Consider the following 25,965-nt stretch of genomic DNA (forward strand, 5'->3'; position numbering starts at 1 on the left):
CACAAGAAGGAGCAAAGGTATGTTCCACTTCTTTTTTGTAAACTCAAGTGCCTTTCTGTGGCCATCTGCGAGGTGTGACTGCCGTTACCCACCTGCCAGGAGCCAGGGGAGCGGTGGGGACATTTAATAAACCAGTCCCACCGGCCCCAGGGTGAGGATATGGGGATGAACGAGGCTGGGGGAGTGTTTGTCCCATTGGGAGACGGCTGACAAGTGAAAGAGGTGAAGGGGGGGACTCCAGCATCCCCGCCAAGGCCCCCAGGTGCACGAGCATCGGCTGTGGGTGCTGCCACGGCCCGTCCCACCGAGGGGTTCGGTCCCCCCCAGACGGGGCCACCACGGGGCAGCCAGAACAACCCCTCGCATCGTGGCTGGGCTGGGGGGCGGCCGCACTTCAGAGTCACGGATTTGCCTTCAATTAAAAGCTGTTTCTTGCGGATTTAAATTCCTTGATGTTGCTCTCTATAACTGACCTGGATTTATTTATTATTAGAAATAACTTCTCCCAACTTTGCCATATCAGAGCATCACTGCAGCCGGGGCCAGGGACTTGTAGCTTGATGTTTGTCACTCCGGTCCCTCATTGTCCCCAACCCTGTCCAAGCCCTGCGTGGCCAAGACGAATCGTAGGGATCTGTTACATGGTTGTGTGCCAAGGTTGGGAAAGAGCAGCATCTCTGGGCTGCTCCAAGCTGTTTCTCTTCTGCAAACCGAGAAGTTGCCAGAGAAAAGAAACCTTTGGGATGAGATAAATTGATGCAACTGAAAAATAAAACACTTTGCACATGAAGAGCATTAGGTTTTAACCGAAAGTGTAATTTAATACACTTTGGGGAACGTGATGCGCTCCTGCAATTTTTAGCTTTGACCAACATAAACCGCAAAGCTTTAGTTTACCTAAACGCACCCTTTTTTTTTTGATCAGGATTGCAGCAAAGCGGGTGACTCGTGCCGAGAGGCTGGGAGCTGCGGAGCTGTGCAGCCGGGCTCATTTCTGTACCCCCCCCCCCCCCGAGGTGGGCTGTTACCCGGCGAGGGGACCGCGTGTGCGACGTGGGCGAACCCAGTCGAACAGTTTGGTTCTCACAGAGGAAGTACAAGAACACCCCTCTGCTCCGGACAACTCGTTCCACGTGTTCTTCAGCCTGTCCCACGCCTGAGTGGTGATCCTGCCGTGTCCTCGGTCTGCAAAGCCGGTGCGGGAAAAGTCTTGGGGCCGGGGTAGAGTTTATTGTGCGGCGAAGCCGTTGGCAGGCACAGCGTGTCCCTGCGGAGCCCGGTGGGAGAGGTGCCTCGAGTGATGCCCTCGGTCACCGCGGCAGGATGCGCCCGGGACCTCGGGTACCGCTGCCGGGGGACGCTGGGGCCCCGGGGCCGGGCTTGGTCGCTGCCTCCCCGGCGGGTCGAAGCCCCCGGCCCGCACGCCCCCCCCCCCCCCCCCCCCCGCCGCGGGCCAGGGCTCGGGCACCGGGTCCAGGGGCAGCAGCGGGGATGCGGGGGCAGGGAACCGGGGGAGCGGGGCGATGCGGGGAGCAGCACCGGGGCAGGAGCGGGGAGTCTGGGCGGGGCGGGGCGGGGAGGGACCGGGCAGGCTCCGCTGCGAGCAGCGGCCGGTGCCTCCTCGGGGGGAGCCGCGGGCGGGACCGGCACCGGCACCGGGCGGGGCTGCAGCGGGACCGGCGGCGGCACCGGAGCGCGGCCCGGGCGGAGTCGGGGCCGGGCGGGGCGGGGGAACCGGCCCGCTCCAAACCCGCCCCCCGCCTCGGGGAGGAGGCGGTGGCCGAGCCCCTCCGCCGCGCCGAGCCGTGCCGAGCCGAGCCGTGCTCCAGCCGCGCCGTGCCGAGCCCGGCCGTGCCAGACCCGAGCCGTGCCGCGCCGCTCCGCTCCGCTCCGCCTCTCGTCCATGGCGGCCCCCGGCCCCACGCGTGTCCCGGCCCCGGCACGGAGCCGCCGCTGAGCGCTGCGCCCCGGCCCGGCGTCCAGGTAAGCCCCGCGGGCGGCCCCGACCCCCGGCTCGGAGCGGCGGCCCCGAGCACCTGCCCGGGACCGATCCTGCCCCTCGCCCGCCGGTGCGGGGCCGGGGGGCGGCTGCGGGGGTCCCGGCGGAGCCTCTTTACCCCGGGTGTGTGTGTGGGGGGTGTCCCAGCCCCGCGGTGCCCGGTCCCGGGCTTCGCTGGGTTTTTATTTCCCCCGGCCGGGGCCGTGCGTCCCGTCCGAGCCCGGTAGGGTCGGATGCTGTCACCCCCAAACGGGGCAGAACCGGGTCCTCTGGGCTTCCGCGGAGGATGCGAGGGCTGGGGAGAGCCAGGATCCGGCCCCCGGCCGCCCACCTCCCGCTCGGTGTCGGGGCGGCCTTCGCGGCCGAAGGAGTTTGCTTCATATTTGGAGAGCGTCCCGCCACGCAGAAACACAAACACGGCGAGGGACGGCTCAGGGTGCAGTTTGTTCACAGGAGGGGGGGAAAATGCGTGCTGTCTAAATATTAGTTTAAGAAACGGAAGGATCTGTGGCCGGGCTCTGCTTGCATCTGCAACCCCGTCACCTTCTCCTGGCTCCAGCCGCTAGCTTTCGGCCGCCGCCGAGTTGTGGTAATAATATATCCAGAGCTTAGCAGGGGCTGGGAGGCGAATTTCACCCCGGCGTCGAGGGAGGGAATTTCCCACTGTTGCTGCGGTCTGTATGAAGGCTTTAAAAAAACAACCTAGACCTCGGATGTCTTTATTGCACATATATGGTAGCTTGTAGCCAGCACTGATTTAAATCCTATCGTTGCTTTGGGAGCCAATCCACAATTAGGCGCTGGGTCGAGGGCATGGTTTATCGCAGCGGGAGAAGGGACCGATGGCTGTCGGAAGCAGCGCGTGAGTCATGGATGTGTGCTCAAGTCCCAGGTCTGAAGCCAGGATCATCCGTGGATCCCAAATTTAGGCTCCCCCGTTCGCGGGCGCTCCTGGATTTAACGGCAGAAGCGGCTGAGATGCTGCGTGGCGGAGGGCAGAGAAGTCAAGCGGGGAAGGGGGGGAGGTGCCTGTGTGCAAGATTTTAGGAGGCTTGAGCACTTGTTTGGTTTTTAGCTGCTGGTTTTAACTGTGCCTCTGGTTCAGATGCAAATCTGCCCTCTGCAGCGCTGACTCCAGGTCACAAAGCAGAGCTAGCGATGCCGCGCCGGAGGTTTGCTCCGGGCTGTGGCAGTGCCCTGGTGTGAGCATCCTCGGTGTCACCACACAGCCGCCCGTCAGCCGGTGGCAAGCTGTGGGCTCATCCTGCGCCTCCGTCCCCAGCAGGTCCAGGGCTGGGCTGGGCTGGGGGGGGGGTGGGGGGTGCAAACGAGACTTTCCTCCATTTCTACATCTCAACTTTATAAATAGCGATGGATCTCAAAGCGCTTGCTCGATCCTGGTCCGGCTCGTGTCTCTCCTGGAAGAAGGAGCAGAGAGGAGGTGCAGCACATCCCCGTGCCAGCTGCAGGCACCCCGGGGATGCCCGGCTCTCTCTCCTGCTTTGCAATCAGCTACTTCGCAGCAGGACGTGGTGTCAGGGCCGGGCTCCTCCCGGGCTGCACAGCCACAGGATTTGCAAGGGCAAGGGGAGAGCCCAGCACCTCCCAGACCTCGTGGCATCCAGCCCCTGGGCTGTAAATAGGAGCAGCTGGTCCAGTCTGCTGTGACACAGCTCAGGGGCCACACACGCAGGTCCTGGCGCTGCTCCGGTGTCCCCTCTCCCTGGGAAGTGGGCACCCCTGGGTGGGCTGGGTGGTGCTGGGTAACGGAGCGGGCCTGGCTGCGGCTGCACTGGGTGCCCTCCCATGGTGCAGCCGTGAATCACAGCTCTCCACTCGGCCGTCTCCCCGCTTCCCCAGCGCAAGGCTCCTCCTCGGGCTGCCCTTGGGCTGCTCTGCTACGGCCCTGCCAGGCTCGGGGGCTCCAGGGCACGCTTTTAAGGTTGATTTCCACCTTTGGGGGGCTGCAGGGGAGGATCTAAGATTTGCAATATCCACTTTTTTGAGGTCAAGATACCTCTCACGTGGCCCTAAAAACAGCCGAGCCGGTAGCGCGGCCAGAGCAGGCGTCACCTCGGCTGTCCCCGGTGCAGCGTGCCATGCCCGCGCCCGGTGCGGTGGCATTCAGCACGCAGGGCAGGCAGCTTCCCAGCCGGGAGAGCCCCATCCTGTGACATGCTGAGCCACGCCGTGCCCACTCAGGGGTGGCCTTGGTGGGGGGGGGGGGTGTCACAAAGAGCCGACAGCTCCCTGTCGATGTCAGCCCCTTCCTGCAGAGCATCTCGCGGTACCCGGCAGGGCTCAGCCTCAGCCGAGAGGGAGATGCCGAGAAGAGGAAGGCTCCGGGGGCCTCGCGTGGGTGCCCGTTGCAGGAGGTGCAGTAGCGGAGCTCAGGACTGGTGTGTGTTTTACTGGTGTGGTTTTATTTTTTTCCCCCTGGTGCCGCAGGCAATTTCATTGCTGGTCTAAGCTAAAGCACATGTGCACAATCCCGCTTCCAGGACCCTTGCTAAGCCCAGCCGGGGCAGCAGCACGTGGTCCCGCTCCAGCAGCTCTTGGGGCTCGGTGTGCATAGGGAGGGGATGAGGACCCGGGTACCAGCTGACCCCCCCCGCTCCCACCGTGCCGGGGATCACTTGGCATCCCAGGAGCGCTGCCGCAGCGATGCAGCCGCGGGGCAGAGCGGTCCCTCGGTCAGGGTGAGCCGTCTGCTCCAGCTCCGTCGTTAGCTGGTTGGACTGGAGAAATCCCACCCGACCCAGCTTTTTCTGGGATTTGGCCAGTTTGGAGTAGTCTTTCCCCATTAAACTTGAAGGAGAGGAAGGGAAACCCAAACTTGTTCCCTCCCGGTTGCGCCGGGCGTGGTGCAGAGATGCTCTCGTGTGAAGGAGCATCCTGAGAGCGTAGGAACGAAGCAACCCCCTCTGTGATCGCCCTGGGAAGGGAAATGCCACAAGCAGTTTCGTTCCCATCGCTTCTTCGTCACGAAACCCGAAACGGGCTCAGTTTGTAACTCAACATCCAGAGAGCTAAATTGAAACAATCTATTTGCCACCGCGTTGTTCTCGAACGACGACAAAAAAGCATTTCCTTCCGCAGCTGTTCAAAGGCCGCGTCGCCAGCATGTCAGCCCCTTAATAAGAAATGTCAGTCACATCAGCGCTGGGTTTCCTGAAGTGTTTTGATTTTGATGGAACCACCATTTTATTTTTTTTATTTTTTTATTTTTTTTCCAGCAGAAAAGGTTTCTTTTGAACTTTGTCCAAAGCGAGTGTATAAGGGGATGAATGGTGGCTGCCGGGACGGAGGCAGGGCAGAGAAGGCAGCGCTCCGAGGGGCCAGTAGCCCCAGACTGCCCCGGCACAGCGGGAGACGTCCCGAGAGGGGAAGTTCCTCCTTTAGCATCGCTCCCAGGCTGCAATAATCCAGGGCAGGAATTGCATTTTCCTCGGTTTCAGCAGCTTTTTTGGAGTGCAGGGACCTGGCTGCGTGGTGCTCGGGGCGGGGTGATAAATCCCAGCCCTGAGCTCTCCGGGGCGATGCCCAGCGCTGAGCAGGGACGTTCGTGAGCAGCGTCCGGGTTCGCTGTAACACGGCGCCAGGTTTAGGGAGCCCCTTGATTTCACCTGGGCTTGGATTTTTCCAGACAGCGGCAGAGGGGTGAGGTGGTTGGGAGCCCACCCCTGGTCCTTCCTGGGGGGAGAAGCCTGTCCCCGACGGAACCGAATGAACGTCCATTTTCGAAGCTTATTGAAAGCAAGGGAATAGGCCGGGATCTGGGCGATGGATACCGCAAACAGCTGCCATCAGGGGCCGGGGAGGGCTCGCAGCCCACCACCCTTCCCATCTCCAGGCCGTGGCAGCTTCGGGGGCAGCTGGGCATCGACAAACGCGTTTTGGTCAAGACTCAGGGGTGAGAACCGCTTTCCCCCCCCCGTCTTCGCCGTCTCTGGGCCTTGCTTGCGATGGCAGAGCTGTTTGCGAAAGCACCGAGCAGTCGCATCGCTGACCAGGCCGCGGGCTTCCGCACGGCTTGCGGTGGCTTTTTTTGCCTTTAATAATGTTGGGTTTGGCCGCGCTCTGGCGGGGCCGGCTGGGAGCACGGGGTGTATTTATTGCCGGCTGTTGTTGCTCCCTGACCCTCCCCTATAAAACACTGGGGCCGTTGGACTTGGTGATGGCTGATGGTGGCCGAGGATCTCCTGGCACCGTAAAACGGGGCAGAGACCCCGGTCCGGGGAGCCTCGTGCTGCGCTCCCAGAGCAGAGCAGGGTCAGCTCGTCCCTGTGCCACCGATCGCGGGGCTGCAAGCCGAATCCTCCATTCCCGTGGGGTCCGTCCCAGTGGCCGTGGTCCCCGAGCAGCTCTGGGCTGCAGCCGGCAGAGCCGTGCCGGGAGGAACGGGCAGGGAATGGTCCCAGCAAGGTGCTGGCGTGGCCTGTTGGGTTCTCCCTGGGGTTTTCCCTCTCTGCTGCCTTCCCCACGACAGCCAGGGATGCCACGTCCTTGTGCAACGTTGCGGGGGGCAAAGCCGGCCAAAACCTCGGGTGTGAACCAAAACATCCTCATCCCCTCGAGCAGGTGCTGCATCCCACCTGGGGACACCAGTCCCGTCCCCCCAGGGTGTCCCCGAGGAAAGGCTCGCCTCTGATTTAACAGGGCAGCTGCCGTCTTCGTTAAGTGGTGCCGGTTTATTAAGAGCACATTTCTGAGGTTTAGCAGCTCCACGGAGCCGTCTGGGAGGGACGGTGCCAGCGGTGGAGCTGCCGCCCGTGGCAGGAGGACGTGGGAGGCGGCTGCTGGCAGCGACGCTGAGCCGAGCCGGGTGCCGGTGACATCGCCCCGCTGCCCCGAACCAGGGGACACGCGTGCACGTGCGCGCGCACACACACGCGTGTGCCTGTTCAGTGCCCAAGGGCAGTTTGGGGGCGGCGGGGGGGGGGGGCAAAGGAGAGGCTGGAAGGACGCAGCCAGGATTTGGGTGGCACGAGCCCCCTGAGCGCAGGCGGAGGGAGGACGCGTACGCGCGGAGGGACGGTGACGTCAGGCTGTGACGAAGCATCGCTTGCGGTGGGATCTCCCCGGCAGAGGAAGGCGATCGCCCTCGCGCTGGCAGAGGACTGACGAGGGGGGGAGAGGGGGTCTGGCTCCCGCCTGGCTCCAAGAGCGGATCTGAGGGCCGTTGATCTTTTTTTATCCCCGAACACGGACGGGACGGGCTGAGTGGGCCGGAGGCGACGGAGGAGAGGTGGCATCGGCGTGCGGGCCCAGGGCTCCCTGCTGGGAGGGGGACGACGGCGCGATGTAGGGCCGCAGAGGAGATGCACGGCGATCCATCCTCTTGCTGGAGCTCTTCCTCCAGCCACGCCATTACCTTCCAGCGGCGCTTGCTTTAATTTCCTCTTGCTCCGAGCGGCACCAGCGGGTTCTGCTGCAGCACCTGAGCTGGGAAAGGTGGAAAATTCACAGAAAAGGGGCAGATCGTCGCTGCCTGCGTCGCCCCGCGGTCCTGCCCTCACCACGCTGCCGGCGTCGGCTCCTCCGCAGGAGCGCGGGCAGGATTTGGGCAGCCGTGCTCTGACTGCAAAGAACGTTTTACAGCAGTGCGGCGTGCACCGCGCCGTCGGCTGGGGGCAGGAGAAATGATCCCCATCCCTTATCCACAAGCTCATTTTGGATCCGATCCGGAATTGCGGGAGACGGACAGGAAAGGGCAGTGCCTCCGCAGCTCTCCCACACCGGTGTCCTGGGGTCACTCGGGTGTGATCAGAGGGCTCAGAGGGCAAAACTTGGCTTTTTTGGAAGGTGCGTGGTTCTTCCATGCAGAAAGCCCCCAGTCCCTGACGAGCTCCCAAGCGGGTTTTCCCCGCAGTGACGGGAAAGCCCAGGGGACTCGTCCGTCCGTCGCCACGATGCTGCGCCGCCGTATCGGCATCTCTGCGTGCAAAGGCGCCGGCGACTCTGACCTGCTGCCTTTTGGAGACTCTCCAGCTATTCCTGTCGTCTCCAGCCCTCTTCATCCCGAGCATCTCCCCGTTTTGAATTTCCTCCACCCAAAATCTCCGTTCCCAGTCCACCGCTGTCGCTGTCTCGGGAGGAATTTCTCATTTATTCGCTCTGGAGCAGCACTAAGTGCTTCAATATGTCGGCGGTTGCTGCTGGAGTCGGACAGTAAACGCTAATGAGATATTAGTCTGTGCACCATCCAAAACCCACTGGAAGGGTTTAGTGCAAATTGGATTTGCAAACCTCTCTCGGGTCTCTCTGCCCTTAGCAAAGCGCTGTAATCCCCGGCGGGCGCCTCGACAAGCCGGCTCCTTCTGTGCAGAAAGAAATTAAATAGAGAGAGAGAAAAGGGAGGGGTGTGTGGAGATAACGGGGCGGGGGGGTGTGTCCCACTGCCAGGCTGGAGGTGGCATCGGCATCACCCGCGCTTCTCGCCCGGGATGCGGATGGGTGCTCATCCCTCGCTGGGGCTGTAACTTCCCCGTCCTGCCCCCCGGCTCGTTTCTGGTTCATCCTGTCCAGGGATGCTGGGTTAGGGCAGGATCTGACCCGTATTTCTCTGGGGACGATGGCAGGAGTTATTAAGGTGGGAGCTGGAGGGACCGCACCGGAGACACGTGGAAGAGCCAGAGGTGGCCGCTCCGCAAAAACGGGGGGTTAATACACGTCGTCCTTCAAGGGCTGTCGTGCTCCCAGGGCATTTTTTCAAAGGGGAAACCGAGGCACGCTGCAAGCACAGTGACACCCCCCCGGGAATTTGGGGGGGGCCGGAGCGTGCCGCCACACCGGCCAAATCCGCAAAGAAGGAAAACCCCACGCAACGGGGAGGTGACAGTGGGCAAAGCCGCTGTGTGGGAGGAGGTGATGGTTTGACGGCAGCCCTCTTGCCCTCCTGCCTCTGTTGTGTTTTTCCCTCCTGGATCCCACCGAGAGCTTTTTCTTTCTTGGAAAAAAGGAGATTTTTTTTGCCCCCAGCAAACCCGTGGCAGCTCACAGATACCAACGGTGTCGAAACCGGCCCAGAGGAAAGCACATCTGGGGCCTGGGCTCCGTCTCGCTGCCAAAATTTAAGCTTTTAACCCTATTTCCCGAGGCACTGGGATTGTTCAAACAAGCCACAGTAATTAGTTTCCTCTGACAAACCGCCCCTTTTTGGCATCGCGCGGTTATTTAGTGCGCGTGGAGGGGGGTGGTTTGTCACTCCGGGAAAAAAAATAAATTGACGTTCGGACTTCAGGTTTCGGCATGAGGGGGAAATTTTGGGCTGGAGAAACAGCGTCGGGTGCTGGATGAGGCTGCGGGATGCGCAACGCCCTTTGCCAGCACACCAGCACCCATGGGTGCCCGGCGCTGCGGGAGGGATTTTGCTTGTGTAGGGGTTTTTTTTGCTGGAATTATCCCTCATTTCCTGCAGCGCTACAGAAACCGTCCTGGCTTTGGTGGGATTTCAAACAATCTATTTTATTTTCTCTGTCCGTCAGCGAACGGCACTTTTTCACGGGGTTCTGGCTACATCAGTGGGGTGGGGTGGTGGGTTTGTTTTTTTTTTTTCAGTTTTTACTCCCACCTCGTTCCCCGCTATGGCATTATTTCATGCCACGAGCCACGCTCTCTGCTCCAGCTGATGCACCGAGCGATACCATCCTGAAGCGTTTTATTGTAATTTTTATCTCTAATTACTCATCTCTTGTCAGCAAGGGCGGCTCTTGCTGCTGCTTAGAACTGACTGAATCGGCCTGTAAAGGTTTTTGGGTTCCTACAGCCCTGCCGAGCTTGGCGGAGCAGTCGCGCCGCGGCGGGGTCAGCAGGGACGTGCAGTCGCCGGGCTGGGCACCACGCCGCCCGTGTCCAACCAGCTAGGATTTTGAAATGCTTTGGCTTATTTTTACCTAGGAAGAGGAACGCAGGTTCCCCAAATGTGAAGTTTTCAATTATTGTTTGCAGAACCGGGGCGGGAGGTGAGGGGTGCTGGGGTGCAGGTCTCGGCCGGGTGCCCCTGGACCCCCCCCGTGCAGGCACCACCTGGGTGTCCCTGAGCCGGCCGGGCAGGGTGAACACCGCAGTGAGTCGTGCCGCATTTAAACCACCTTTTTTTTTTTTAAAATTTTTTTAATTTTTTTTTTAAATGCTGATTTATATTACGGCCGCGTATCTGCCTCCGTTGTGCCCTGGCGAGCGATGGAGAGCGCAGCAAGGCCGGAATCGGCGGGGTGGGAGACGAGGGCAGCCGAGGCTGGAGGGAAGGTAGCGTCTGTCTTTGCCCTGGCAGGGATGAGCCAAGCGCAGCCGGGGCTGAGCCGGCCCCAACCGCGGGACGTGGCAGGACACCACGGCAGAAATCACCGCGCCGCCACGCTCGGGTCCGCGTCTGCAGCGGGATTCCTCCCCGCCGGGCGCCCGCTGCGTATCCCCTGTTAATTAATGACGTGAAAGCCCACGCAGGACCTCCAGGGAAGGGGTGAAAGGCTCTGGTGCTGCCTCCCAGGGCATGGATGTGTCCCACGGGGCCGCCCGCCTCCCCGCAGCCCCGCGGCGTGTTGGGGTGCACGCCGGACGGTGAGAGCAGAAATCCCGCGGGAGGGACGGGAGACGGTGAGATCGGCCGGCACCATCCCGGCATCCGGCTCCTGAGGACTCCTCGGAGGAGTCCAACCCCAAAATGGGGCTGAGCAGGGCTGGCTCTGCTCCGGGGGGGGGTCGGGGGGGGGCAAGTACGTTGTGGCCCCGGGGTTTCTGGCCTGGGGCACTGGCGTGGAGCGGCGTCAGGCGTTGCACGGGGCGCTGGGTTTTCCATCCTGGCGATTTTGGCTTCTGTCTGTGCGAGCGGCATGGCTCGGGGGGGGCAGGGTGCCGGCCCCCGCCACGCGCTTCAAGGTGCTCCTCGGCCGTGGCCCAAATTGGGCTTTTCCTCCCTGTGCTCCATCCCCTCCGGGGAGAGCTCCCCAGCCCCTGGCTGGCAGCACCTACTCAGTCCCCACCGGCGCCGAGGGCTCCCCGGCTAAGGGACACGGGGCAGGGCACATCCTGCTCGGCGCGGGGCTCCGGCCGCACCGTGGGGGCTGCGGGGGTCCCGTCCCTGCTCGCTCCCAGCTCTGCGGCCCACGGGGAGGAGATGCCGTTTGGGGAGGCACGTCGCCGGAGGAGCCTGGGGATGCGGGACGCGCGTACGGTGGCGGCTGAGTTAACGTACCCGAAATTCCTGCCGCCGCCTGGTGCCATCTCTGCTGCTCAGCCTGGCTGCCTGGGAGCTGGTTTGGCTTCCCGACGTCCGGAACGAGGGAGATGGTGGGAATATGGATGGGGCCAAGAGCGGGGCTGCTCCGTCTGATGGCGACTGCCCGGGCTGAGCTCAGCACGGCTGGAAAGCTGCGCCCCAACCTTGCTGCTCGCACCGAGATGCCGCGTCCCGTCTGCGGCAAAGCCACGAAATCTTCCTTCTCCAGCCACGACCCGGAGCGTGGCGTGGCCGTCACCCCGGCATCGCCTGCAGCACCGCGGCGTGCACGTGCCCCTCGCAAACCCTTCAGCTGGGTCACGGGGGCTTGGTGAGGACTTTTTTTTTTTTATTATTATTATTATTTTTATCATGATGATGGGGTTGTGGGGTTGGATTTTGTGGTTTTGTTTTTTTTTTTCCTTTTTTTACCCTGCTGTTTGGAGAGATATGAACCAAACCCGCCGTAATTCAGCCCGAATGTAAATGTCATGTCAGCGTGGGAACGGCACAGGCGGCCGACGGTTGGCGTGTTCGGCCGAGAGGCTCCCCGCACCACCGGGAACGCTGACACTCCCCATGGGTCCGGTTCCGGCTCCACCGCCACCGTTTCCTCGCCGGGGCCGTGCCGATCGGCCGCAGCCAGGAGCAGCTTCAATGGTCTCCCCAAAAGGCTTTCCCAGAGGAGCCGGGCTGCGGCGGGGAGCCCCGGGATGAGGGTCTGGCTCGTTTGCGGTCGGCCCCTCGGGAGGGGACGGGGGGAAGCTGGGGCTGCGGGAAGAGCTCTGGAGTTTCTCGCGTCGGGCTGGTTTTCACTTCGGCAAAGCAGAACCATGTGTCCCGCGCTCGGCTCTGGTTTTGCTTACGGGGGAGCTGGGGAGGGGAAGGCGGCGGCGCAGGGACAAGCCAACGCTGTGGGGCCGTGGGACGCGCCGGGGCCGTCACCGCTTTTGGCGTTCAAAGCGTGGGGCTGTGCCGCCGTGCCGGTGGCGGGGAGGGGGGGGCGCGGAGAGCCACCGGCGAGGATGTGGGTGCCGCTGCCCCGTGTCCCCAGCCAAGGGGATGTCTGCGCTGAGACGGGACCACTCCGTGTCCCCAGAGCAACCTCCGGAGCAGAGCTGGAGATGGGGACATTGTCCTTCTTCCTCTCCTTTATGCACCCACTCACTGTCAAAAGAGCAGGAAAACCCAACAGTTCAACTCAGATCAGGGTTTGGGGCTTTTTTCCTTTCAATGTTTCCCATTTTGGGGCCAGTTTTGCCACTTTGGGGCTGATTTGACCCTGGGGCGTTGGCCACCCCGCCGCAGGCTCTGGTACTCGGTGCAGCATCCGCCCTGGTCGGGGGTGTCAGACACACCGATGCTCTTCGGCGGGGCGGGGTGGGTGTTCAATTCCCAAAAAAAAGCATGTCAGGAGCTCGCCATAAGTTTTGGGCAAAGCCTGCCCAGACCGTCTCTCCGCCACCTCCGTTCCCTCCGGGACCGGCCGACCGTTCTCCGAGCGGGATCAGGCGTTGAGCCGGAGGCTGCTGCTGGAGAAGCCGCTTTTCAGCAGCCCCTGGAGCTGCTTCACCGTGAGCCTGGATGGAAATATTTAATTCCTGCAGGGTGAGTCATGAGGAGCCGGGATTTCAAAGCAGCTTGGCTCCCATGTAAGGCACTAAAATAAACAGTGTATGGCAGGTGGAAGCTCTCTCTGATGTCCCGTCAAGGCTTTCGTCTTTCCAAGTGTTTCACGTTGCCAAAAAAACCTCGGCCACTCTGTGGCCTCATCCATTCTTGCGGCGTGGCTGAGGCTGAGCGCTTGAAAATAATGAATCAATGCCCGGAAGCATGAATCGACTGAAAATTTATGACACACTTATAATATAATGTCTTTTGGGTTCTCTGCTATCTGGGCTTCGAAACGTCAGGAGTGAAAGTTTTTTTACGTGTCTTCCTTCCCCCTCCAGCAAGGAGGATTTAGGGTAAAAAAAAAAAAAAACAACCCCAAAAGAACACAAAACCAAACCAAACTCTGCTTTTCCCCTCCCCTCATCTCGTGATTCCAGGAGCTGAGGCTTTAAGGAGTCAGCGAATATCAGAAACAAATCCGAAGAGTCTACCTGAAAAATTGGATCTTGCTTAGAAAAAATTGCTATGAGAAAAACTGAAAAGCGTGAAAAGCGAGGGAAGCCCAAGAAACCCCAAATGCTCTGGGTTTGTGAGCGAAGGTGATGCGGGAGGGGGTTGCTGGGGTTCGATTCGGCAGGAAAAGGCAGCGGAAATGCCGACACGCGGGAGCTGAAGCGAAGAAAAATAGAAATGCGGCTCAGTTGATTTGACTTTTTGTTTTGCTGAGCGGTGAGGGTAATCAAGCCTTGGAAAAGTTTACTTAGGGCTGTGGGGTGGATTTGTTGGATCCCCTTTGAAAATAAAGACAAGAGGCGCGAGGAGCTCGCAGAGGGTTTTTGGGGAGGATCTGCAGCGGCGGCGGGGGGGAGCCAAGATAATCAACTCGTTCCCTCCAGACTACGCGATGGGAGTTGGCCGTGCTGGTATTTGTTGTTTTTCCTTAAGATTTCCAATTCTACAGGACGCAAAGTGGTTTTGCCTCTGCCTGGAAAGCAGGAACCGGTTGCAGCGGGGTGAGAGCGGGGCAGGCGACGGGCAGAGGAGGCTCCGGAGCAAAAGGCTTCGTGCCGGAGCGGTTTTAGCGCTGGGCTCCTGCAAAACGGGGCTGATTTTTGGGGGCCGTCCGGTGGGGAACGGTCTTCTCCTGCAGGGCTGAGTTTCCCGCTTGGCAGCAGGCACGGCGTGGCTGGACGGCTGTGATCGCATTAATGGATTATCAGGAGAATGCAGGAAAAGAGGGAGTTTTCGGGCTGTTCTCCAGAAGAAAAGCTGAGCGTAAACTTTGCCTTTCATCAAGCCGAGGAGGATCCCCGGGATGGACCGTGGCCTCCAGCACCAAACCCTGCCAGGACTCGGCCCACAGGCCCCCTCGCAGCAAAGCGGGGGCACGGTCCCACGGATGGCGGGGGGGGGGGGGGGACGCGCTTTGGGGCTGCAGCAAAGGCAGAGCCGCAGCCCGGGGCAGGGGGTGACCCCTGACGCTGTGATGGCTCCCTGTGGGTTTTGGCTCCCAACGACGCACGGGAAGAGCCGAGCAGGGTGCCCGGGACGGTGGTACCTGCCCGTTTGCCCTGGGAAAAGATGGATTTTTGTGCTGGCAGAGGAGGCGGCGTGAGCGTCCCCGGGTGAGACTGCGCCTCTGCCAGCCCCCACGCTCCCCGGCAGTCCCTCGGTGCGCCCTCACGCCCACCTTTCTGCACCTACAGCTCCTGCGGCACCCCGAAGCCGGGGGGTTGCTGGGTTCCTCCATCCCCTCCAGAAAGAGGGGGCGAAGCTGGAACAACCTCGTCGTCCCCCCCCCTTCCCCGCCCGGCATTGCGGCCCCACCGCCCCATCCCCACCCGTGCAATGCACTCTCCTTCTTACGAAATTGCTTTGAGCAAGAGGGACGAGCCACCAGCGAGGATTTAATGGGTGATTTTCCAGGTCTGGGTGCCAGTCGGGATACCCTGAGCGGCACAGCTGCCTCCCGGCCCTGGGGACACGGGATATCCATCCTGCCGAGCCCGGAGCCGGTGACGCAGGGAGATGGCGGCACCTTTGCTTTGTGGAGCAGCTGCCATGAGACCGGAGCAAAAAGCAGCAGCAGCAGCAGGAGACTCAGCAGCGGCCGTGTCCAGCACTGCGTGGTCCGGGCTGGGAAGACCCCGGCGTTTCCTTGGTGGAGGTTCGCTGTGCCAGCAGAAGCAAGACGTGGACGCATCAATGCTCAGACTCAGACTAGATATAAGGAAGAAATTATTTACGCTGAGAAACACTGGCACGGGTTGCCCGGAGAGGTGGGAGATGCCCCATCCCTGGAAACGTTCACGGTCGGGTTGGACGGGGCTCTGAGCACCCTGCTCCGGTTGGAGATGTCCCTGCTCACGGCGGGGCGTTGGACGAGCTGACCTGGGAAGGTCCCTGCCAACCCAAACCGTTCGGTGACTCTGTGACCGCTCGCCCCACCGGCTGCCGAGCGATAGCCACGCGCGGCTTCTCCGCAGCAGCCTGGCGCTGCCGGCAAACGCTCGAGGTTTGGCCCTGGGGCCCCTTTCCCATGGGAGCCCGGCACCGCTCGGCACGGCCGGAGCTGTCATCAGGTCTCGCCGGCTGCCGCCTTCGCCCGTTTCAGCTCCTTGCAAATGCTTTGCACACTCGTGTGCAAACCGCCGCCTCCGGGCAGCTCAGGGTGCATGGCGCATCCCGGGGCATGGGCACCTTTGGGCGCGGGTCTGCGCCCGGGGAGGTTTTGGGGATGCGGGACGGGGCTACCCGATGTGTCCAAACAGAGCGGCGGGAGAGCCCAGCAGCGACGTCTGCAGCGACGGGTCCAGGGGAGCACGTGTCAAGCCCCTTGTGATCATTTATCCTTGCTGGGAGTGGGTTTGAAATACGTGGAAACCAGAAAGAAGGGAGGGCGCAGCTCAGACATCGTCCTGGCTGTGATTCCTGTGGGCATGTGTGTTTTTCCTTCCCCCGCACCCCAAACTCCAGTTTTTCCCGCGCGTTGGCACACGTGATCCGTGGGTTTTTAGAGCAAGAGGAACCAAAGGCAAAGCCTGGAATAATTTTTTTTTTTTTTTTTGATTGTTTTGTACGTTGGAGCTGGGGTTTTTGTCTTTTGCAAGGTCACCGGTGAGCGGGCGGGGACCAAAAATCCTGGCTGCTGAAATGGGAGGCGTTTTTACGGGACGTGCAGCGAGGCTGAAACCGCTCTCCTAAAATTTTATGGGCTTGCAGTAAGCCAGAGGCCCTTTCTCAGGTGGACGGGTCAAGTGTTGTGGCCGTGCTCCGTCGCAGCCATTTGCTCCCCGGCACGGGGCGACCGGGCCGAGCCCCCCGGGAGCAGCTCGGGACGTGACGATGAAGGTTGAGCTCTAGGTCGTGCGTGATCCCATCGCTGGGATCTCTCGAAATGCCCGAACGGCCGCTGCCGAAAGCCGCTTGTCCTGCCGGACAGCCAACCGCTGCCGTCCAACACGCCACCGGAGCGGGGACCCTTCCCCACCCCCAGACCCCCCCCACCGTGTGCCGTTTCATCACGAGTCCTTTCGATCCCCAAATTTTACAAGCTGTCCAAGAACAAACTGCAATTTTTCTCACTCCTTCACCATTTAGCGCTTATCCCCCGCTGCCTCGCTGGGAACCGTTTGACGCCGGTGAGCGGTTTTGGGGCCGGTTCCCTTCTCTTACCTCCAGCGGAGAAATCTGAACTTAAGGCACCTCATTCTGATGATGCGAACGCACCCAGCGGCTGCAGGACAGGGAGGAGAAGCGGCACCGTCCCCCTCCCGCCGCACTTGCCGCTCCCCGCCAGCCGGCTGCAAAACCCTCGACCCGACGCACGTTTTGCTGCCGGCGCTTATCGGCGCGGTGTCTCGGCCAGCTCTGCCGCTTTGTACCCCGGCGGGATTTCATGATCTTGCCTCCTTATATGGTGAAACTATTCTTTTTCTAGCTTGGCATTGTTTATAGCCCAGTTGAAAATATTTAGGCTCTGGCTGGGTTCTACAATTATCTTGTAACCTACAGGGCATATAATTACTGTTAGTTAATGTGCAATTATGTGCGTCGCGTAAAATAGAGGGTTGCTGGCGATGAGGCAGCGTTCACAGCCCTTCTTGGTGTTTTCTACAATAACAATAAAAGTGAACCTGTCAAATTCCATTTTTAAATAAACATTTCCCCCCCCCCGGTAAATTCTATTTGGCAAATATTGCTGAACTGGGGTTGGGTGGTTTGGTTTTTTAGTTGGGGTGGTTTGGTTTTGGTTTTTTTTTCCCTTCTCTCCTTTTTTTTTCCCCCCGTGGAAAATTTATTTCAAAAGGAGAAATGTTTGGAGTTTGCAAGGAGCTGAAATAAAAAAAGGGGCCAGGAGGCGGCTGCAAGTCCGTGCCGCTTTCCAGAGCCTGTCTTTGATGGGGATTTAATGGCTGACAGCCCATTGACGGGAGCACGGACCCGATTCCCCGCCGCCCTGCCTGGCTGCGGGGTCAATTGTAAAATCCCACCAGATCCAATCTGCTTTGGATGGAGAAAATTGAATGGCGTAAGGTAAGGGCCCAGCTCGTCTGCGAGGGAAATGCCAGCGGGGATTTTTTTTTTTTTTTTCTTTTTTAATGCTTTGAGGAACTGCCGGGCTGCAACCACGGATGCTCCGCACGACCGAGGTGCCCGTTCCCATCACAAGCCGGCACGGTCCAGCCGCCCCGTTCATTTGTTCCCGAGTTTTTCATTATTTCGGCTGGTTTCGGTGGAGCTGCCGCGTTGCTGCGCCGGCGGGGAGGGACTCGGGCTCGGGTCGAGCGGTGTGATCCTGCTGGCCGAGGCGGTCGGGGTGAGCGGAGGGCGGGAGCAGCCTCGCGGGGCTCCGTGCGCCTCGCCGAAGGAGAGGACGTGGAACCGCACCGGGGCTCTGCGAGGGACGGGGGAGGACGGTGGAGCTGGGGAGCGGGGAGGGGGGGGCTCCCTCCGCCGCTCATCCCATCCCAAGGAGGGGGTTACGCCTGGCGAAGAGGTGTGCCAGGCTGGCATGGCATGAGTTTGTCCGTCCTTTGCTCACAGCCGCCCACTGCGATATCGGCCCCCGGTGCGAGGAGAGCAGCTGGCGCGAGGGGAGGTGGATACCCACCCGCCCAGCCAGGCTGCGTGCTCTCGGGGATGGATGGGGTGAGGACGTCGACTTGTCCCCATTGCCACCACCGGCCCCGAGCCGCCCTCGCCCGCCGTGGCCCAATTTCCCCTTCGCAGCACAGCCCTGGGCTGCACCGTGTCTCCGTGCCTCAGTTTCCCTATTGCAACACCGGACCAGTCTCGGGAGGGCAGAGGGGATGAGCCGGAGCCAAGGGGATGCTGGTGGTCCCGCGGGAGATGGACAGCCAGCCCGAGCCACAGGGATGGGGGGGGGAGAGGGGGCCGTGGGCGAAGGCCGCGTAATAAGGATATTTGTTTTGCCTGTTTTGCAGAGTTTCAATGTTCTGACTTGCTCTAAGATGAAGGTATGGAAGTTTGCAGCCATTGCATCGATGCTCCTCAGTTCCATGTTATCCATTTTAGTTTGTAGAGACATGTTCAACGGAAGCCGGAAATACAGCCCCTTGCCTTCCTCGCCGTCTTCCTCACGGGCATCCTCCTCCTCCTCCTCCTCCTCGCTGCCGGCGGCTCCGCGGAGATCCCCACGGGCCCTGCAACGCCACAGCTCGCTGCTCTCCCAGTGTAAGCTGCTGCGCCTCTGCCCCGTCCTTCCCGCGCCCGCAGGATCCGGCCCCAACGCGCCGGCGGGGCACGCTTTCGGCTCGCAAGCGAAGCCCGCCGCAGCCCGGCGGGTTTATTCCCCGGTTGCTTTCCCCGCTGCCCTCTCCTGCTTCTGCGCACCCCCTTTATGAGAGGTTAAAGGGGAGCTTGGGGCGCAGCGGGGAGCGCTCGGGGCGGCGAGCGGGGGGTCCTGCAAAAATGCAGCCGCTGGGCACCAAACCTTGGCGCAAGCACGTCAGCTCTCCACGTAGGGAAACCCAATGCAAACGGCTCATCTTAATGCAAAGGAGCTGCTTTTTTAGCTCCAAATTGGCTTTTTTTTTTAATTTTTTTTTTTTTTTTAAATTTCCGCACTATTTTTATAAATGCAAAATGTCAAACAGGAGCTGAAAACGAGGGGGAACGGCTCTGCTCTGCGGGGAGGCAGCGGCTTCCCCCGCAGCGCCGCTCACCCCTTGGCGCTGGCAGCGTGCTGAAAAAATCTCCGGCGTGTTTGTTTTCATTCCAAACCAGAACAACTTCTTTTTGGGTTGAAATTTTGAAATCGATGACAAGCTGTCAAATTACACTTTCCTTCGTCTTTCCTGTGCCTCCCCCGGCGCTGAGCCGGACTAACCCCGGCTGTAGGGTTAGGACCACAGGACTTGGACGTTGCCAGTGGCCAGTTTGCACGTTGGCTGCTGGCCTGGGGGGGTCTGGGGGGGGGGGCAGCCCTTCCTCCCAGGCCACAGGAAAACAGTGCAAATATTAAATTTATCGGTATTTCTCCCCAATCCCATCGTGGCTTTTCTGCAGCATCATCTCTTGGGCGGGATCAAGTGGTTTCCCACTTTTTTTTTTTTTCCGCACGTCGGGGTGATGCCCAAGGAGCATCCTGCCCAGGATGCTCTTTGCAGGCGCTTCGTCCTTTTGATAGCCCAACCGCGGTGCCGGCGTCCAGCCATGCCGGAGAAGCACGGCTGCCCCGTTCCCCGGCAGCAGCCATCCAGAAACCGTGCGCGTGGCAGGAGTTAATTGTGGGTTGGGGTTTTTTTCCCCCCCACCACACTAAATAGTTGACTTTTAACTTGATGTTGTGCACTGGAAGGGGCTGCTCGGGGCAGCAACAGGCAGGGGAGGGCTGGTAGGGAGGAGAAAAGAAAATAAGGCAGAAGAGGGAAAGGGGAGGGAGGGGGTTGGGGTTTTTTTGCCCCCCGCAGCCTTCCTGCCCTCGTGGGCACCACCCCCCCCACCCCCCCACCCCGGGGCTCCCAAGGCCGCGGGGATCTCTGGCCTCGGCGTTTGGTTTTTAAAGCCTTCGGGCGCCTCGTGCGCATCTCAAAGATGGCTTTTGGGATGTGCCGCGGTTCGGCCACGCGTTGTTGGGCTGCGGGGCTGAATTTTTGCGGGTTTTTTGCAATTGCTGCTGGGCGTGGAGGGAGCCGGGAGCCAGCACCGGGGGACAGCCACCACCCCGGGGGACCTCCGTCCTGGGGGGCATCCACCCGCCCCGGGGTGGGACGTGGACCCGTGCTAACGTCTGCCCCTTCTGTTGCAGACAGCAGCTTGCTGGAGAGCTACACGGAGGGGGAGATCCGGCAGCTGATCTCGGCGCTGGTGGAGCGCTACAGCCAGGCCATGAACTCGGGCGGCCACGAGCTGCCGCTTTTCCCCCGGGCGGGCAGCCGCAGGAAGCGTGCCCGCGCTCGCCACAAACCCTGCGCCCTGAAGGAGCTGGAGGTGAGCGTCAGCGAGCTGGGCTTGGGCTACGAGTCGGACGAGACGGTGCTTTTCCGCTACTGCAGCGGCACCTGCGAGGCGGCCGTCCGGAGCTACGACCTCTCGCTGAAAAGCATGAGGAGCAGGAGGAGGATCAAGAAGGAGAAGGTCCGGGCTCGGCCCTGCTGCCGGCCTCTGGCCTACGACGACGACGTCTCCTTCCTGGACGCCTACAACCGCTACTACACCGTCAACGAGCTCTCGGCCAAGGAGTGCGGCTGCGTGTGAAGGGCCGGGCGCCCCCCCCGGGAGGAGCGGGCAGAAGAGGCGATGCCCCGGCCCCAAAACCCCGCTGGCCGCCAGGCAGAGGGACCGGGGGCTGCGGCGGGGGGAGAGGGACGGGCCCCGGACCTCTGGCTGGAGGAGGAGAGACTGAGCTGCTGGTGCGTCCCTCGGCGTTACCGTCCCGCTCGCACGGGACTAGAGACGTGGCTGTCGGTGCCGGCAGAGGCTGCGGTTCGTGGAGCGGTGACGGCTGCTTGCGGCTGTTGTCCCCGCCGAGGGTGGCCCAGGGGTCCCTGTCAGCCTCCCCGGAGGGTGACGGTGGGTGTGCAACATGCACAGGGCGTGTTCTACACCCGGGGCGCGTGGCGCGCACGGGGTGCGTTACGTGTCACACGTACGGGTCGCGTTACCGGCAGAGGGGTGTTGCAAAGCGGGTGTCCCCTGCGCAGGGTGTGCCACACGCAGCAGAGCTGACGGGTCTGGGGTGCAGGCGTTGCGTGTTGGGGGGCGGGGGGGAGCGTTGCACACACCGGTGCGTTGCACAGGCGGTGTGTTGGTGCACAAGGGGTGTTGTGCAGGTGTTGCTGCATATGGCGTGGTGCCGGCGGTGTGTGTTACCAGACAGGGTGTGCTGCGTGCCGGCGGTGTGCGTTACGGGGTGCGTTACAGGTGCGGGGTGCGTTAGATGGCTGCGGGTGCCCTGTGCTGCCCCAGGATGGGGGCTGAGCCCTGCGGTCCGTAGCTGTGGGGGTTTCCCAGGGTTTCGTGACCACCGTGCTGGTGTCTCTGCGCTGCCGGGGGCAATCCAGCACCCCAAATCCCCGTGTTTGGGAGCAGAGATGCACCGGCAGCGGTTTGTGCTCGGGGGACAGGCTCTGGCTCCGCTCCCCTTGCCCGCTCGTGCCCCTTTCACCATCGTCTCGCTCCCCGCAGCCCCAGGCTTTTCTTCTTAAAACTCGGGATAAGCTGAAGTAACTGGATTAACGTCCTGTCCCCCACCGCGGGCAGCTGGGCTGGAGACCTGCCACCGCCACGGAGGTGACAGAGCCTCACGAGGCCACCAGCGACGCCCCGGCACTCGCCGCCCTCCGCCGGGTTTGCAGCACGGGCAGGAGCATCCGCGGTTTGGCATCTCCCGAAAGCCGGACCGTCTCTCCTGGCCACGGCACGCGAGTACTGGCCATCGCCTCTGCGGGGCTTGAATCGTGCGGGAGAGGGGGCTCAGGCCTGGGGTTTGGCTCCGGTTTGCATTTACAGCAGTGTCACTGTTGTTTACTCTGCAGAGAAATAAATGAGACCGCAGACTTTTGCATTCTCTGGGCAGGCTATATTTGTTGCCTGGGATTGATGGGTTTTCTCCCCTTGGCCCTCTTCCCAGAAAAAGCAAATCATAAACAGAAGGAGAATATTGGTGTCATGTCCTGGGCATTAACCAACGTGAGGGAAAATGCTCCGCTTGCCGCCCCCCGATCGCGACGGCGTCCCAGCAACTCGGTTCAGCTAAACGGGGGGGGGGGAAATCCCGTGCACCTCCGTTGCAGCGCGGTAGGAATGAGGAGGAGTGCTTGTATAGGCGGCCACAGGGATGCTGCTGCAGGATTTTGGGGAGCAGGTTGGCATCCCCCCAGGATGGGACAGCCCCATCCCACCACGGGCTGGGAGTCAGCTCTTCCCCCTGCATCTCCCGCGGGCGAGCAGCAGCATTCCCGATCTCTGCAAAGGGCCAGGCTGGGGTTGGTGGGGTTTTTTTGGTTTTTTTTTTTTTCTTTTTTTCCTTTTCATCCAAACGCCGCTCTTGGCTGAGCGGAGCCAGGATGTAGTGAAGCAATATAAACACCATCCTTCAGCAGGGCTGGCCGCGCAGCCGGCGTCCCCGGGAAAGCAGCCTGCACTCTGTAACGCAGAGTTTTCCCCTCGCTGTTGGGAAAGGGAGAAGGCAGCCACGGGTGCAGGGTGCGAAACCCACCCGTGGGGCATCGCACACGCTGGTGAACCCGCACGGGCTGGCGGACCTGCTGGGACCAGGCAAGCTCAAAGCACCTTGCAGGTGCGCGGAGCTCCCAAAACAGGCTTGCAAGGTGCTGCAGAACCTCGAGGGAGAGTTTGCGCCACTGGGTTTGGATGGAAATTCAAAAAGATGGCCCAAAATAAGCAGCCGGGGGATGCGCAGCGGGAGCAGGATGGGGAGAGCAGATGGGCAGCCGTCAGCGTGATCCGTGCCATGCTCACGGCAGATAAGCAGCTCGCTCTTTACTTTAAAAAAAAAAACAAAACAAAACACCAAAACCGCACCCAAAGCTAATAATAATAACTGCACTCTCAAGGGCTTGGGTGCTTTCCAGTTCCCACTACTATAAAACTAAAATTAGTTTTGTTGCAGAAGCCTCCAGTAAAAAAAAAAAAACAAACCAAAAAAAAAAACCCCAAACAGAACTGGAGCAATAAAGCAAGGTAAGGTGTTGCAGAAGCAGTGCAGGACCAGGCACCGTGGGAGGAGGGTTTGGAGCCGAGTTTCCCGGAGTTGCCTCCGCTTGTGTTACCCTGAGCCCAAGGAGGTGGCTGGGCGATGGCGGGGCTCTTGCGTTTCCCCAAGTGGCTGTTTGCACCCTGGTTTGGGAAAGTTTTTTTGCAGTACCTAGGGATTTAAGATGCCTTGATTTGCAGGCACCCCACGGGCTGACGGCTCCCTCCTCTCGCCAGCAGCCAGGGACGTGTGGGGGCGCGGGAGCAGGCGGAGGGCGCTCGGCCACCCCGGACCTCATCCAGCTGCAAAACACCCCCAGGTGCACCCATGTGCAGCGCAAATCCAGTTTGCAACCCCAAAAAAACCCCCAGGCCCACTGGGGAATAAAACCCCCGATGCAAGGCGTGTGTTACAAATCAACCTGAATAGCTCCAATTAATTTTTTTTCCCTCTTTTTTTTTTTTCTTTTCCTTTCACCCTGCCGGCAGCTGAGCACCGGCCTGTGCAGAGGTGTAGGGGAAGGGCCTGACATCTGCCGCTGCGGCGCGGCGGCCGAGCATGCTGCGCCTGCTTTTTTTTTTTTTTTGCTTTTTTTTGCCTTTTTTTTTTTTTTTTTTGGGTGCAGCGGGGTTGCTTGCAGCTGGGATTTGCAGCCGCAAAACTCCCCGACCGGATATCGGGGTTAGCTGGGGCGTCACGGCCGCGGCCGAAGGATGGCTTTTCCTTGCGTGTCTTCTTCCCTGGGTCTCGCTTGGCGCCCGTCTTCTACGTGATGCTCCTCCGGCTCCGCCGCGGGAGCGTTGCTCGACCCGTGCCGTCCTGCGTCGCTTCGCTGCTGCCTGGGCATGGAAATGTGGTTCCAATAGAAAGGCTGATGGTTCCCTAATGCCTTCCGTTTCTACAGCCCTCTCTGCTGTAACAGGAGCCGGAGCTGTCCGGAAGAATGTCTACAATGCAGAAAGGGCAAAAAAACAAAAAAAACAAAAAAAAAAAGGATGGAAAATTCCCTACTCAAAGCTACAGCAAAATCTCATCTGGCTCCTTCCTCATCATCCCGTGCATTATTTATTGGTAATAATGATAAACAGCGTGCAACATCTATCCGGGGGCGGTGGTTTGAGGTTGGGGTTTTTGCAGCTTGCCTGTCTGTCGCTGCAGCTTTGCTGTCCGCAGCGGCACCTCTCCCCAGGACAGGAGGGTCTCTCACAGCGGTTGAAAAATCGGGAGGTTTTGGAAACGCGAGTTGCTGTTTAAAACTATTCTGGCGGTTGTGACAGCGCAAAATATGAGTGTTATGTTATCCCGGCTCTCCGACAATGAGTTATGGGATGTTTCATTGTGCTTTACTATACACATCTCTATACGTACGCGCCTGTGTTTGTGTAACGCTGGCCGGCGCAGGAGGCGGCCGAAGCGCCGCGGCTCCGGCTCTGGCTCGGATCCACCCGTCACTCCCCTCGGTCGGGATCCCATTTGCTGACATGGTCTCACTCCCGATTTGGTATCTGCGAGGGGGGAAAATGGGTCTAACATCATTGTTTCCACTCGATGAAAGCACTGGCAAAGGGAGCGTTCCTTATTTAAACAGGTCCAGAAACTTGCTGGGAAGGAATCACTTTCCCAATTTATCAAGACAAATTATTTTTCGGCGGTATTCAAAACCTCAGCCTTCTTCCCTTCGTAAATAGGGCTACCACATGTTTTCGTTCTTGGTTAAACAAGGCCTAGCCTCAAACTTGAGGCCCAAGAGGAGGGGAGGGGGGGGGAGGAAAAAAATAAAGGAAAAAAAGGAGAAAAAAAAAAAAAAAGGAGACGTTTCACCGCCGTCAGCGGGAGCAGGGTGGGAGCGCACGGTCCAGCCCACGGCTCCGCTCGGCACCGTCCGGATAAACCCGTTCCGGTATTGTCGGGTCTGACCGACCTCTGCAGAAGTTGATGCAATGCATCTATATTTTAGATACTCTCTATTTATTCGAAGTAACTTATGTTATTTATTTAGATACCATAGTGTGCCATCTACGTAATGCGTTCTTTCTCTCTCTCTTTTTTTTTTTTTTTAATTTTATTTATTGATCCAAATGGTGCCAAGTGCAGTTTACATTTATTACATTTTTACCATTTATTCTGAACGTTGGGGGAAAAAAATGCAGTATGATATTATTTTTTTTTAAACAAATGTAAACTCGGGTGTGATGCTGTTACATACTCACGACAAAGTGAAATAAAAGGAGGATTATATTGATTTCTCTCTGGTTAGCTTCTTTCACTGCTGTCTACGGGTAAGCAATGGCAGAGTGACGTTATATCCCCAACCCGGGGATGGGGAATGGCTGGGGAAATGGGAAATTTGGCTTTTCTTTTGGGAGAGCAGAGACGGGCAAAGGATAGCAGGAGCTTGGCTTGATTTTCCAGTTTTCCACAGAAATCTCCACGCACACCTGCAAACAGCCCCGTTTCCTTTGGTTTTAATCTGCTGAAAAACTATATTTATGCAAACCGACGATTTGAGACGTTACCGAGACCTGGGCCGTTGCCTGCGTGGGTCTGGGCTGGTTTAGCTACAGAAATAATCATCTCTGCCCTCTTCTTGTAAAGGCGCTTCCAGTTGGGTTGGCTCAAAGGCATGCCGATTCTGGCAAAATCGGATTATAAAAAAAAAAAAAAAATTAAAAAAAATACAAGGTTTTGATAAGGTCAGCCAGAAAAAAAAGTTTCAGTTGCTCATCTGGGAGCGGTGCTGAGGTTAGAAACATATTTTATTTTATAGGGAGAACGTCTCAAAGTCAGCAGCAGGCATTGGCTGCCGTTTTTTTGCTCTTCTTCTTAGCATGATTATGGTGGTTAATATTTTGTTTTGGGTGAAATGTTGCAATTTGAAAGCCCGGCCAAGTTCAGGATGCAAACGCGTTTCAAAGCTGTGGAAAATGGAAGCGCTGGCACCAACGCCGC

General features: G+C 59.6%; 1 protein-coding gene across 3 annotated transcripts; it reads left to right on the plus strand.

The window, feature by feature from the left end:
• Nucleotides 1–930: 930 nt before the first annotated feature.
• NRTN (neurturin) lies at nt 931–25,258 on the plus strand. Of its 3 annotated transcripts, none has more exons than XM_054805512.1 (3): nt 931–1,196; nt 18,372–18,530; nt 20,107–25,258. In XM_054805512.1, exons 2-3 carry the CDS (start codon nt 18,383–18,385, stop codon nt 20,553–20,555), a joined length of 597 nt encoding a protein of 198 aa, XP_054661487.1. In that variant the 5' UTR covers nt 931–1,196; nt 18,372–18,382; the 3' UTR covers nt 20,556–25,258. The 3 variants fall into 3 exon arrangements, with proteins under 3 accessions (XP_054661487.1, XP_054661486.1, XP_054661488.1); XM_054805511.1 differs by having other exon boundaries at nt 1,057–1,196; nt 18,281–18,530; XM_054805513.1 differs by lacking the exon at nt 931–1,196 and adding an exon at nt 1,822–1,983 and having other exon boundaries at nt 18,281–18,530.
• Nucleotides 25,259–25,965: the final 707 nt, after the last annotated feature.

This window comes from Grus americana, chromosome 28 (assembly GCF_028858705.1).
Source record: "Grus americana isolate bGruAme1 chromosome 28, bGruAme1.mat, whole genome shotgun sequence".
NCBI lineage: Eukaryota > Metazoa > Chordata > Aves > Gruiformes > Gruidae > Grus > Grus americana.